This window comes from Sarcophilus harrisii, chromosome 4 (assembly GCF_902635505.1).
Source record: "Sarcophilus harrisii chromosome 4, mSarHar1.11, whole genome shotgun sequence".
Taxonomy (NCBI): domain Eukaryota; kingdom Metazoa; phylum Chordata; class Mammalia; order Dasyuromorphia; family Dasyuridae; genus Sarcophilus; species Sarcophilus harrisii.
Window position 1 is genome coordinate 434,891,098 of NC_045429.1, and position 15,235 is coordinate 434,906,332.

Sequence of the window (15,235 nt, forward strand, 5' to 3'; positions counted from 1 at the left end):
AATGGTAGGCTCTTGGATCTCTTGTGGCAGCAATTATCGACTCATTATCATAGACTGGAGGAAACAGAGAGAATGGGGCATGAGATGAAGAGAAGGGGGAAAGTAGTGGGGCTTAAGAAGGATGGGCTCAGGGGCAGCTAGGTGGTGCAGTGGATAGAGCACCAGCCCTGAAGTCAGGAGAACCCAGGTTCAAATCTGGGCTTAAACACTTAACACTTCCTAGCTATGTGACCCTGGACAAGTCACTTAACCCCAATTGCCTTAGCAAAAAAAAAAGAAGAAGAAGAAGAAGGATGGACTCAATTTCACAGAAGAGGCTTGAAGATTTTATAATCTTTTTTTTTTCCCCTTACCTTATTGGTTAGTCATACAGCCTCTCCCTCTCCTCTCCTCTCCCTTTGCACACACGGTTCCCATGGTGTGACTGGGAACAAGACTGAACAAAAATTAATGGGAGGAATGTTTAAGATGACTTTAAAAGAAGCCTAAGAACTGTTTAATAAAAATGGAGATCAAGTTCCCTGAGGCTACAACTTCTATAAGACAACACTAGTTTGACCTTTTTTTGTCTTATCTATAAAAACTCCAAAAACCTTTCAATGGAAGTGATTTGGCCTATATCTAAGATAGGTTAAAAATCAATTCTAAGATATCTGTATATGTATGTGTTGTGCATATAGTCTGGGGGCGGGGTTCACGGGCAGGGAGGAGAGAATAATAAATTCTCAGCAAAACAAAACCTACAAAGAAGCAAAGACGGCTCTGAACACAATGTTATTATATAAGCTTTCTTTAAATGGAAATTTATTGCTTTATATTTTGAGATCTCTCTTTTGAACTGTTATACACATGGTGATTGTTTTTCTTTTTAAGTTTAAAATAAATTCATATTTTTTTAAAAAGAGAGAAAGAAAATCACTTATTTCTACATTCATCACTTACTAAGCACCCATGCTGCATCAGGCCTGAGCAACAGTCTCTGTTGCTGTTGTCATTCAAAAAAACAAAGCTTAAAAAAAGCCAAAGAATGTATTGACATATCATTTTATCTTTTTTTTTTTTTTTTTTTTTTTGGTAATAGCTTTTTATTTTAAAAATAGTTGCAAATAGTTTTCAACATTCACTCTTGTAAAACTTTGCGTTATATATTTTTTCTTCCTCCCTCCCCCATAATCCCTTCCCTAGACAGCAAGTAATCCAATATATGTTAAACATGTGCAATTTTATATATATATTTCTACAGTTAGCATACTGCACAAGAAAAATCAGATCAAAAAGAAAAAAATGAGAAAGAAAATAAAATACAAGCAAACAACAACAAAAAAAAGATGAAAACACTATGCTTTGACTACAGGTCAAAGGGTCTGCACAGTTTGATAACTCTTTGGGCATAGATCCAAATTACTCTCCAGAATGGTCAGATAAATTCACAACTTCACTAGCAATGTATTAGTGTCCCAATTTTCCCATATCCCCATCAACATTTATTGGTATCTTTTCCTGTCTTAGGTGACCCCTGAGGAATGGTAATGCTTGGGTCAGAAATAAGTTAGTCCAAAGAGGGATGAGTTGGAGGTAGGGTGTTAGTGCTGTCTTTTGGACACAATAAGTTTGAGAGGTGTTTGGGCACCAATCTGAGAGGTGTGAGGTAGCACCTCAGTTGTCTTAATTTGCATTTCTCTGATAGTGATTTAGACTATTTTTTCATATGACTAAAAATGGCTTAAATTTCTTCATCTAAAAATTGTTAATATCCTTAGGCCACTTATCAATTGGAGAATGGCTTGTATGCTTACAAATTTGAGTTAATTCTCTATGTATTTTAGGAATGAGGCCTTTATCAGAGTTCTTGGATGTAAAAACTTTTTCTAAGTTTTCTGCTTTCCTTCTAATCTTGTCTGCATTGGTTTTGTTTGTACAAAAGCTTTTTAACTTAATATAATCAAAATTATCTATTTTGTATTTCATAATGTTCTCTAGTTCTTCTTTGGTCATAAATTTCTTCCTTTTCCACAGATCTGAGAGGTAGACTATCCTTTGTTCTAATTTGCTTATAGTAACACTGTGTCTAAATTATGAACCCATTTTGATCTGATCTTGGTATAGGGTATTAGGTGTGGATCAATGCCTAGTTTCTGCCATACTATTTTCCAATTTTCCCAGCAATTTTTGTCAAATAGTGAGTTCTTATCCCAAAAGCTAGAGTCCTTGGGTTTATCAAACACTAGATTACTATAATTATTGATTATTGTGTCTTGTGAACCTAACCTATTCCACTGATCAACTAGTCTATTCCTTAGCCAGTACTAAGTGGTTTTCCTATGTGCTGCTTTATAATAGAGTTTTAAATCTGGTAAGCCACCACCTTCCTTTGCATTTTTTCATTAATTCCTTTGAAATTCTTGACCTTTTGTTCTTCCAGATGAACTTTATTATTTTTTTCTATCTCTTTAAAGTAATTTCTTGGCAGTTGGATTGGTATGGCACTAAGTAGATTAATTTAGGTAGAATTGTCATTTTTATTGTTAGCATAACCAACCCATGAGCACTTAATATTTTTCCAGTTGTTTAGATCCGACTTCATTTGTGTGGAAAGTGTTTTGTAATTGTGTTCATATAGATCCTGACTTTATCTTGGCAGATAGACTCCCAAATATTTTATCTACAGTCATTTTAAATGGAATTTCATTTTCTATCTCTTGCTGCTGGTCTTGTTAGTGACATATAGAAATGCTGATGATTTGTGTGGATTTATGTAGTACCCTACAACTTTGCTTAAGTTAATTGTTTCTGTAATATTTTAGTTGATTCTCTAGGATTCCCTAAGTATGTCATCGTATCATCTGCAAACAATGAAACAGCATTTTAAATGGAAGGAAAGACAGTTTAGATGACTAAACAACTGTTCTTCCTCCAGATAAGATGTTTGTGTAGTAATAATCATATACATTTCATATTAAATACGCTTACCAAATACTAAGCTCTCTCAAAGTACATTTAACCATTTATACATATAAATAACACGTGCCAACATTTATTTTAAGCATGTATGTGAAAGCTCTGATAATTTCGAAATCACATTTGAAAAACAAACCATTTTTCTACTTAGATTTGCGATTTTGGATTGGCCAGAGTGGAGGAATTGGATGAATCCCGTCACATGACTCAGGAAGTTGTCACTCAGTATTATCGGGCCCCCGAGATCCTGATGGGCAGCCGCCATTACAGCAATGCCATCGACATCTGGTCTGTGGGCTGCATCTTTGCAGAACTACTGGGACGAAGAATATTGTTTCAGGCACAGAGTCCCATTCAACAGGTATAATTGTATCCTAGCCCTTTGATACCATGTTATTTTATTAATTTTAATCAAATATAATTTCAGATATCATTTAGAAAGTTAGGATTCCATCATCTGCAGACTTAGAGAGACTCTTACTGCTGCTTGGGTCAGGGTTCTGGCTATATTATGCTCATTAGATTCTGCTATAACATTTTGCTCAAAGTGACAAGAAATAAATGCATCTTCTTCCATGTCTTTGAACCCATACATAGGATATTTTTGTAGGATTGGTGATGCTGTTGACTGATATATACTCTTTTAAAATGTGGTCAGCAAAGTTACGAAAATTCCATTTTTCTATAAACTTCAATGTTGACGTTTCTTGAGCATTTAGAAAAGGCTCCTAACATTTAGCTGGTGAGAGAAGATATTTAAACACTCTGGGCTCATAGTACAGCCAGAATTCTTTAAAATGTAGATTGAAGGAAGCATTTATGATTTAAAAAAAAAATAATTGGATATATCTGAATGAAACAGGGTACCATACTTCATTGGTAGCATTTCCATATCTCTGATTTATAAACAGGCTTGTATCTGTGTGCAACTCTATAAGCAATGTGTGTTCCCACTTATTTAACAGAAACATCTCTTTTGGGTTCAGAACTATCAGCTACAATGTTAGGAAATGTATTTGTCCTGTTCATGTTGAACATGTTTCTCAACTATATATTCAAAATCTATAAATATATGTGTATGGATGGATGGATGGATAGACAGATGGACAGGTGGATAGCTAAAATTCATTAGGCATAGGAAAACTAACTGGAAGTTGTCCAAAGTTGGGTATTTCTATCCTAAAAATGACATGGCACTTTGTGTCCCTAAATCGAAGTAAAAAAAAACGGTTTGTTTTTCAAATGTGGCTTTGAAATTATCACAGCTTTCAAATATATGTTTAAAATAATGCCATGAACAGAAGGTTTTGCAAGGGTCATTGTTGAAACATTACCCAAGCATATCTTTTGTAAATAAAAAGCTATAATAAAAAAACAAAGAAAAAAAAATGGCAAGTTATACATAATGGATTTCAATGTTTCATGTGCAATCCTCTTTTTAATAATATACTATATTATAAAAACGTTTGCTTTATTTCATAAATAAATAATAATAAAGTTGAATAATAACAGCAAAAAAAATTTTAAATAAAGCCATGTTATTGTTTTTAATACTTCTATGGAGTATGAGCTCAGCGGTAAGGGTATGATGTGTACAAAGCTCTTAGTTCAAGAGGAAGGCTGTTTTACTGTACCAGTTAATAAAATAAACATATGATTGAAGCCAAATTTGAGATATTTCAATATCTTGGATATTTTGCGCATACATGTAGCCTTTAGCAGAATCCATTATGTTCCAAATTTAGAGAACAGAAATTAGCAGGTTTTTTTTTATATACGTGTTTTTCATATTTGCACACAAAGAGCTTACATTATGAAACTAATAATAGTTTCCTAAATATGGGAATCCTTAAAGTGAAAAATAGGGGGTGAAGTCACCCTAAAATTTTCAATGAACAAGGATCTGAAGTTACCACTAAAAATAAGTAGTAAAGTGTGGTTTAGGCTGGTATTTAAAGCTTAATTCTTTAGAGAAAGGAACCTTGTTTTTACTGTTCTGGGAAAATGGCTTACACAGGGAATTCCCCATGTGTGTTGCCAGGAAAAGTGGGGGAAGGAGTGTTTTAAAATAGTGAATAGAATCCAATTTCCAATTGGACATAATGACTTCCTGTAGCATTTCCTAATACTTAAAAAAAAAATATATATATATATATATATATATATATATATATATATATAGTCAGCTAGGTGGCACAATGGACAGAGCACCAGCCCTGAAGTCAGGAGGACCCAAGTCCAAATCTGGCCTCAGACACTTAATACTTCCTAACTGTATGACCCTGGGCAAGTCACTTGACCCCATGTGCCTCAAAAAAAAAAAAAAAAAAAAAAAAAGAGCAAAATGCCATAAACCTTCTTAGAAGAACTTTATTAACTTTATTATCTAAAGATCCAATTCGTTATCTTCATTATCCCAAAATGAAGTGCTGTAGTTCTGTTTGGGGCTCTAGACAGACCCCAAACTTGTGCTTCTACTTGGTGATTCCAGAAAAGGGAATAGTCCAAAATAGCATTTCATGGATAAGAACTTCCAAGGCTAGAGCGTAATTGCTGTGATGAGGTTATAATAGAATATCTATAGGGATTGAGGCAGATGTTAAGGTAGATGTACATAGGGATGCTGCCAGCATAGGAGACAGTTATCCTGAAAATAATGATCCAGACATGGAGACCTTGACCTCAAATGTAAAGACTTTATGCAAAGCATAAGATCTGGCTGCTTCTGAGAGCATCTTCTCTGGCAAGTCTGAGTCTGCTCCACATGTCCAAATCCAGCCTTTCCCTCACTTCTTGAAGAAGGTGACTTGTAGCTGGATCTGACACTGATGTCAGCAGTACTTGGGCAACTTCATAGGTGCCGTTAAGCCCAGCATAGGAGCAGCCAGCTCTGCTCTCTTTAGCAGGTCCATTTACATCCTGACATGAATGCTATACAGATAGGGTAGAAGAGTGTCCACATCTGGAGCCAGCTAACTTTGCTGTTTATTTTAACCAGCTAGAAAGGAAGAATATAGTTTTCTAACATGAGATATGAATTTGAAAGCTGTATTCCAAGCTGTCTTTGCAGCCCTGATTCCAGAATATGTTGTTGAAATTGGAGAATAATGGAATGTCTCCCAGACATGATGACTCTCATCTTCCTTTCATGTTCGCCTACAGTTGGATTTGATCACCGACTTACTGGGCACACCGTCACTGGAAGCAATGAGGACAGCTTGCGAAGGTGCAAAGGCACACATACTCAGGGGTCCTCATAAACAGGTAAGGGCCAAAGGGACAATAGCTGCTCTGATCACCATCTGCCAAGGCAGCGACAGGGGAGCATTAGAATTCATAAGCCGGATACAGAGCTCCGAGCACGGCAACATATCAGATTAAGTTTTGAAAACTTGACTGGCCAAACAAAATAGCCTCAGCTCCCACTGCCACAACAAAACTTAATGTCATGCTGTGCAGACCTTGACTATAGATTGGTCCCTGATAACTCGATGGTTTTGTTTTGTGGTGGAAATTGTCTCTTTAAACAAAAGTGTCTTCCTTCCACACTCAGTTCTAAAGAGGACTTCCTCCTTTTCGATAGACTTTTCCAACCTTTTCACTTAGAGATCTTATTCTTAGAAGTATCTCTCAAAATGTCCAGGGCTGTTTATCAGCCCTTAGTCATGTGAAGATAAGTAAATTACTCCCCTTCGCTGAGCCTCTATTTCCATCTTTTTTTTTTTTTATATTAAATGACATGTAAGGTCACTTCTGTCTTGGAAATTCTGTGATTTATCTTTGTAATTCAGTTTTCTGCCATTTTATTAGTGTGACCAGCAAAGGATAACTAAGGTGAGTCCCAGGCTGCAAAGCATTATGTCCAAGTACAAAGAACCAGAATTCCAGGCCAAATTTTTTTCCAGTTTTGCCCTTTGATTGTGTCATAAATTCAATTCATGCACAGGTTAAGGCATCCCTCATGATGTCATTGGTCTTCTTTGAAAACAAAGGATGAGCAGCCCAAGGTGGGCATCAGTTACTTCCTTTTCACATGTCCCAAAGCTCTTTGTGTATTAATCCAGAACCAGGGGTGCACTACTAGAAAATGAGGGCTAGCCACACATTCACACTGACCCTTAGGATTTGCTGCTGACCAAGCCCAATACAAACGGGCTCTTTTTCTTTATCCCACAAGTGCTTTCCTAATCATCTGTGGATCAAAATATCAGAGAATTTTTCAGAACTGCAAAAGCTTGAGACATAACCCTTGTGGTAGTCACAATTTGGGCTTGAAAAAAGACAGGATTAAGCCAGGAAGATGCCTGTTGTTGGTCTTAGTGTGGATGGGCATTGGCTGTGGCCCCTTGTTAATGATCAAAAACAACAAGCTGAATTCTGCCCCTGCAATGAGATTCAGGTACACAGAAAAACCTTGTCTTTGCCAGGCTGTTCCCTCTTATACTTTTATTAATGCTCCAAGACATAGTTGTTTTTAACCCAGATTCGGGAAAATAGGAAACTGTTCAACGTCCTTGGTAAAAAAAAAAAAAAAAAAACCCTCACCAGCAACGATGTCACATGTTTGATCTTTGTACAGATCAGAGCACCAAAGCTGGTACCAGATAAAAATGCTTAACTTTAAGTATGTAACCAAACAATAAGGGCACGTTTCTAAAATTCCAATTCATCAGTATCTTATGTAAAACACCAAGGTATTCTGGGACACATAAATCGGCTTAACTAAGTAAAATGGATTATGGAATGTCCTTTTTTGCCTTTTCTTCCCCCAAGAAGGTAATATGACAGTCTAAAGTCTTAGATTTTATAGCTCATACCTTTTCATTCCCAAGAAAGATTTTTCAAGAAATACAGGATAATAAAGTTGTGTTATCTTTGAAAACCATTGAGAGCCCATAAACACAAGTTTGAGCTGTTTAGGTTTGTGTCACAAGCTGTGCTCCCACCATTGCCACTTTTTATGCTATTTGATTACTTCAGAACCACTAAAACCGTTTTGAAGACATATAACATGTTTACAATATCGTGGCAAATCTCTGGTACAATTCTACATCAGCAAAGGGTGATCAGAAAATGCTCTTTAGTGAGATCAGAGAATTCACTTAGTGAGCTCCTCTCAGAAGCAGGGAAATCATTTCTCTCTCACAAGACTGTGGGGCCAGTAAATCTTGCCCAGCAGAAAGGGAGCTGAGAGTGGAGACTGATGAGCATCAGACACCAAGATGCCCTCCTGCCATCTCTGGGGGTAACGCTGTTACTGCGTTTCCAGCTCATTGATCCTCTCACACAGGCAGACTTCTTCCTGAGAAGGTTCCTTCCCACTGATAGCAGAATGGCTCTGAAATGCGACTTGAGGGCATCAAGTGAAATGTGGGAGAATACAACTTCAATGGCACCTTAACAAGCGACTCTGTGTGAGCCCCTTGTTGATTGGAGTTGGGCCTCCCATTGTGCCTAGAGGGAAGGGTCCCTGCCTTCCAACCCCTACCTCCTACAGGCTAGACCTTAGACTACACTCCCCAGCACCTTGTGTTCTCAGAACTGTCTTATCTAGAAGGAACATGGCACATAGGCTCTTACCTAAGGCCCCAAACCTGGAATTATGGTTGATCCAGCTGGAAAGGATTTATAGTCATATTTACAGAGACTGTAAATTGACCCAAATTTTTCTCTGTAAACATTCAGCTCTTATAGAAAGTTGATCTTCACTCCCATGCTGTAATGACAGCAGAGCTTGCTGGAGTGTGACAGCCCGCAGTCAGAGATCATGCCACCCCATACAGCTTATTAGCAGCTGCCTGGGGAGCAGGCTGGGAATTGCTCTATTTATCCTAAAAACTGGGTGAGAGACAAAGTGTGCGTGCATGTGCGCATGGTCTGTTTGTCGATCCCAGTGCAGCCAGAACACTTTGTCAGGTCATTCACTGTGACATTTAGCCCAGCCTCAGGTGATGATGTTCCCCCTTCAGGTTGGGGGTTGAGGGAGGTGGGGCTGCACTCCGAGAGCTGCCGGCACCTTTTGAAACAATGCTCTTGGGGATCCTCGCCTTTGTCCAACAGTGCCTTGAGTCTCCTTGATCCTCTCTCAGCCTTCTTTTGCCATCTGACCAGGATTTAGCCTTCAGGGTTGAGGACTCCCACTTTGGTTTGGACTCTCAGATCCTGCCGCTTTTACTCACATTACCATTTGGTGATCTGTTTCTCCACACACACAGCCCTCCCCCGCCCCCTGCCAAGAGCTGTTGAGGACTCTGCAGCTATCAGGAAAGGCTGATCTCTCTTGTAGGGCTGATTGCATCCCCTCCCCCCCAGCCTTGACTGCTCCAATTACTCCTTTGAATCCCAGGCTTCCTTGGAGTATGACCCTGTCAGGACCCTGAGACCAATACCCTGTAACTCCACTCCTGGGCCTAAGACTGGTGATGAAGGCTACAAGGACTCAGGAGAGGCCCCTGGTAGAGCTCCTCATGCAACTCTCAGAAGATTCCTAGGACAAGGTAGATAAAGATGATGCTTCAAAGAAATCCAACCCCACCTCATAGATCTGAGAACCGTTAAGGTTGGGGCAGGTGACCCTTCTCCCACCCATGACTCATTTTTTTCTGAAGCATGGTTGCTCTGAAAACTCTGAACATCCTTTAAAAGGTACCCTTCATTGGAAGCCTGTATGATACAACTTTTCCTTCTATTTATTGAGAAATCCTGGCTGCATAAAACACATAGGTATTGATCTACCAGAACACGTGGAAGATTAGATTTACAAAATGCTTCTTAAAGAAATAGAGAACAACTTAAATAACTAGAATATTCAAAAAATTCCTGGCCAGGCTGTGTCAGCATAACAAAAATAACAATACAGCCAAAGTTAATTTGCACTTTTAATTCTATAGCAATCAGATTTCCAAGGGAGAAGTTAAGTTCATAGAACTTAATAGAATAATTATAAAATTCATTTGGAGAACTCTTGGCCATTGCTTCTGACCTCAACCTTATCAACTGACCATCTGTCTTTTGTTTCTTTGGTTCCTAACTGGTTAAAATCTCCTCTACCAGCTTTATTAAAGAAGTTCCTTCTCATTTTATCTTGTCTGGGCCCTTAACCTCCATATAGATGTCCTTGTCTTTATCATCACCCTCCACCTCATTTTACCAAGGCCAGTACTGACTCATTAAGCAGAACCCCTGTACCCTAACCAATGCCCCCCCCCCAATTCATCAGACAAGTCCTGGGGTCACCTGGCAGCTTGTATTAACCAACTGATGTGGGATGTGTCCTAGAGGGTATGACTCTAGCACAGCTCCTCTGCTCAAGAGGAGCAGACACCTCAGGGTATAACCTCAGGGCACTTTTCCAGCTGCCTAGGACCTTTATCCCCTTCTGTTCTCTCCAGTATGTGCTTGGTTGTTTTTCCAAATAAATTTGGGATTTTAAAGATGCAATTCTCTGACTAATGAAACTATGGCCAAGAGTCTTCTCCACAAACCCAAACAATCTAGATCATCTCTGTGGTTCCTGTAGCCCTAAGTCATAGATCTTCTGAATGAGCCTCCTGATTATCAGCTTCCTGCATGCATGTTGGGCTAAGTTCTTCGTGTTTGTACGGTGGTGAGAAGGACATCTCACCCAGGTCTTGCACTTGTGCTTTGATAATCTGCCATTTGCCCAATCTGATCCATCTAAGATCCTGCAAGAGACCAAGGATTTCTAGTGGCTGTGAATCCTAGAAGATGTGTTTGCACACGAAGCCCTATCATAAATTGTGTGTCTAAAGTGAGCGTCATGCCAGGAATCCTGAAGGCCTCTTTTAATTCCTGTTAACTCCCATGGACCGTGATCACTCTGTGTGCAGTGTGACAAAGCTTAAGTTTTGTGCCGTCAGAGGGGGAAACCTCAAGGTACCCTTAAACAGATCCCCCCAGCACTGTATCTCTCCTCATCACCAACATCAGTGCCCTTCACTCCTCCCCCAAGTGTTGTATGAGGACATCTCTTGGTCCTCTACTCCAAAGACCCTTTTTTCACTGAATTGTAGATTTCATCCCAGTTATATTCTATCAGGGTACACCTTGTATTCAAGTCCATAGTCCATTGACTGCTTCATATTCCAAATAGCCCAGGCCACCCTATCAGCATGTCTCAGGAAGAATTAGAATGCCCACACTGAAAAAAATCCTGCTCTCCAAGAGAATCCCTGTGGTTGAAAGATCAAGTACAACAGTTAATCCCATACAACTCATCCATCTAATAGTCTCTCCCAAAATAGCCCCTACTTTATTCCCAGATTCATTAAACTAGTTAGCTACAAACTGCAGCTTGAACTCTTGAGCCTTGTTCATCAGTCTTTGTTCTGCATCACTAGCTTGATGGTGTGACTTTTCACCTATTACTTTTGTATTCTTACGGCATACTTATACAGGATATGGATGAATTTGAAATTCATCTATCTTGAATTCTATATTCCAGCAAAAGAAATGTAATTACTTCATTAGCCAAAGGAATTCTAGGCTAGAAAACTAGACTTAAGAATTAGCTGTTTAACAGCACTTCTAGTTCATATCCACCAGAAAAGGAAACAATGCCCCATTACTAATCTTCCATAGTGCCTCCCAGGAGATGACCTTAAGAGGCTACACCCCTTGTTCTCTTTCTCTTCCACTCAGCAGGATTTCTTATCTACCCTACAAATTAGGATTTTTAGGATAAAAGAGACAAGAGTCTAATTCTAATAGAGTCCTCCTCAGGACAATAAAACAAGCTTCCCTCTATTGAGATGGGGCTACCTGGAAAGCCCTTAGTCGCCTACCAAAAAAGCAGGTGTTTAATAGTGAACTCCACCCACCACAACTTGCACTCCCTGAAGAAATCTCCCATTATTCTGGTTTGTTTCATCCCACTGACCATGCTTCAGTCATCAGTTTTCCCCTCCCACCTACAAACTTTTTTTTTTCTCATCACGTAGTTTGAGTAATCTTCCTAATTATCCTCTGCTGAGTTTGAATGCCCCGACATCCAGCCTTTGGAAAAAGCATCAGCCTAAGTTCTCTTATTCTACCCGCTGACGCACACAAGCTTCATCCATCCTCAAACAAACCTTTCCCCAAACCTACTCCTCCCTCACTATTAGCCAACATTTCTTCTTTCTCTTCATGTTGAAACTTATAAAAAGATTAGTCGGCTGTAGAGGGCCACAGATAGTGTGGAACTCGGCCCTCTGCTGTCGGCTCTCCCTTCCTTCTGGGTTATAACTCAGCCAGTTCTTCAGCTGTGCAGCGTGATTTCAAACCTCCACATCAGACTTAAAACTGCTCTTTCAGAAGTCACCAGTGCCCAAGAGGTCATCAGCAATTAATTGCCGGTTCCAATGGCCAATTTTCTTTTGGTAGCATTTGATCTGCCACCCTTCCATCTATCTATACTTGTGGTTCACCCACCATCTTTTTTCTCCTCTTCTCTGAGGGTTACGTCCCTAGACTTTGTCCCCGAGATTCTCTCCCTTAGTAATGTCTTTTCCCTTGATTTCAATTATTGCTTTTTTGCAAATGATTCTCAAATCTGTTAGCGTAGCCACAGTCTTTCCCCTAAACTCTCTAATTCTCTCACACTCAGCATGTCCTTATTTCCCCTAAAACCTGCCCCTCCTTCCATCATTTCTCTAATCATCTAAGCTCATTATTGGCACCTTTTCACCCAGTCAGTTTAAATTATGTTGATTCTCCTTTTGTAGTCTTTCCATCTAATCTTTCTCCTCATCCCCACTGATATACTACCATTACTCTACTTCAGGGCCTCTACAGTGGTCTTCCTGCCTCCATTCTACCTTCAGGAATCAGTCTTCATGCAAAAGCTAAAATAATCTTTCTGGGGGCAATCAGGTGGATAGAGCACCAGCCCTGAAGTCAGAAGGACCTGAGTTCAAATTTGGCCTCAGACACTTAACACTTCCTGGCTGTGTGACCCTGGGCAAGTCACTTAACCTCATTCGCCTCAGCCAAAAAAAAAAAAACATCTTGCTGATCCCCTGATCTATGACACTCCATTGTCTGAAACAGTGAGTGACTATATTACTGACAAACAAGGCAACAGAGATCACTCATAATCTGATTCCAACCTAGCTTTCTATCCTGGAAGTAAGGGTTTAGTAGGAAAAACACCTGGATTTTTGAATCCCCTACACTCTCATTACATAACCAAAAGCCAGCAATTGGTCATTGGTATTTGGTACAGGTGCCACCTGCTGTTACTCGGGTTTTCCTAGAAACTAGTGAATAAATAGGAGTTTCACCTGGAAAATCTGTATAAAATTGTATGGCCAACAGAGAATAATTAAATGGCTATATTTTGTGTGACCTGATATGGTCATAAAATTTCCAGGAGCTCTTTGAAATAACAAAAAATTGGAGAACAGTCCTGTGTAAAAGGATTTTTAGTCCTCAGCCATTTCATATATTCTGAATTTTGGGTATGTTTTATCTGTCACTATACGTAAGTATCAGATAACCAGTACAGCATGTTCATGTGCTTTTTGAGGAAAAAAAGGTCAGATTATGGGTGACTTATATGTGCAGTTAGAAAAGCAAAAACAACAGCAACCGCAACAACAAAGCTGAAAAGATGAACTTTTAAAACTCTTAAAGTTAACTTAGGTTTATCTGAGCTCTTAGGGATACAAGTTACATTTTATTTAATATATTGATTTTGAATTTCTAAATGGAATAAGGATATCTATCTTGACTATGTAGATTCATGAATGCTTTGTAAAACATGGATATCTGAAGATGGTGTGAGAAAACTACTTTCCACTGGAGAACGATTCTCCTTTTACAAGTAATCGGCCTGAGACACAGTTTAGACCAAGGGCTTCCTGACTTCAAACCCAGTCTCAAGTCTGTGTGTGTGTGTGTGTGTGTGTCTTTGTCTGTGTATCTCTCTCTTCCTTCTCTTCTCTGTGTCTCTCCCTTCTCATAAAAAAAAAAAAAAGCAAAAAACAAAACAAAGCAGTCATTGCCCTCAAGGAGCTTACAGTCTAATTGGGGAGACAACATGCAAAAAGATATATGCAAAACAAACTATATGCTGGATAAATATGCAAAACAAACTATATGCTGGATAAATAGGAAGTAATTAATGGAGGGAAGGCACTAAAATTAAGTGGGCTTGAGGAAGGCTTCCAGTGAAATTTAAAGGAAGCCAGGGAGATCAGTAGTTGAAGAGGGGCAAGGAAGGTGATCTGTGGCAAGAGGGACGGCCTGAGAGAATGCCCATATTGGACATGAAAGGTCTTGTTTGTGGTATAGTCGGGAGGCCAGGGTCACTGGATGGCAGAGTATTGTTGGGAAATAAGGGATAAGAAGACTGGGTTATGAAGGGCTTTGAATGTCAAATAGAACGTTTTGTACTTTTATCTTGGAGGTTATGGAGATCCCTTGGAGTTTGTTGAACAGGGGAAAGATGACATGATTGGTCCTGAGTTATAGGAAAATCACTTTGGTGGTGAAAAGAGAATGTACTGGAGAGAAAAAGAGACAAGGCAGCCCCAGCACACGTGGTTACAGTGATCCAGCTGTGAGGAGACCAGGGCTCTGCACTAGGGTAGGGAGCGTCACAGGAGATGCTGCAGAGGTGACATGGACAGGCCTTGGCAACAGCTTGGATGTGGTGGAGAGACCCGTGACTCCTGGGTTGGAGCTTGGGGACGGGGGAGGGGGAAGAGAATCGGTTCAGCTTTGGACATGTTGAATTTAAGACGTCTCTTGGACATTCGGTTCAAACGTCCGAAGGGCAGTTGGAGAAGCAAAATGGCAGGTCAGCCAAGAGGCCAGGCCAGGAAGAGCAGGTCAGAGTCACCAGCAAAGAGAGTGGGATTAAATTCATGGGAGCGGCTGACATCGAAGAGAGCCCCGGGCAGGCCCTAGTGGTGACGACCTTCGTTTCACTCATGTCAGAGCCTTCATGACCCCATCTGGGGTATTCCTGGTTGGCCATTGCCTTCTCCAGCTCATCTGACAGATGAGGAAACTGAGACAAACAGTGAACTCTATCCATCACACCACCTAGCTGCCCCATCTACATCTCTACAGAGAGAGAGGCATAGAAACAGATGCTGGAATGCTAGCAAAGGGAGAGTACATATTGAGAGAAATCAAGAAAACTCAGGGAAGAGGGCACATTGAAGGAAGAGGGCGTTCGCAAGGTCACAGGCTACAGAAAGGTCTCTGAGAGTGAGGCCATTGGCTGTGGCCAGAGAGATGTTTCTCTATCAGCACGACAAGCCAAGCT

General features: G+C 39.9%; 1 protein-coding gene across 2 annotated transcripts in view; it reads left to right on the forward strand.

Annotated features, from left to right (window-relative positions):
- Positions 1-15,235, forward strand: part of NLK (nemo like kinase) — a 129,909-nt gene that overhangs the window by 105,198 nt on the left and 9,476 nt on the right. Inside the window, exons 6-8 of one of the 2 annotated variants that reach the window (XR_004234072.1) lie at positions 3,110-3,319; positions 6,121-6,222; positions 9,305-9,455. Coding sequence is in view for 1 of the 2 variants with exons in the window: in XM_031967669.1 (XP_031823529.1) it covers positions 3,110-3,319; positions 6,121-6,222 (312 nt within the window). In the remaining variant the exon portion in view is untranslated. The remainder of the gene's footprint in view (positions 1-3,109; positions 3,320-6,120; positions 6,223-9,304; positions 9,456-15,235) is intronic. The other variant, XM_031967669.1, reaches the window with a different exon arrangement.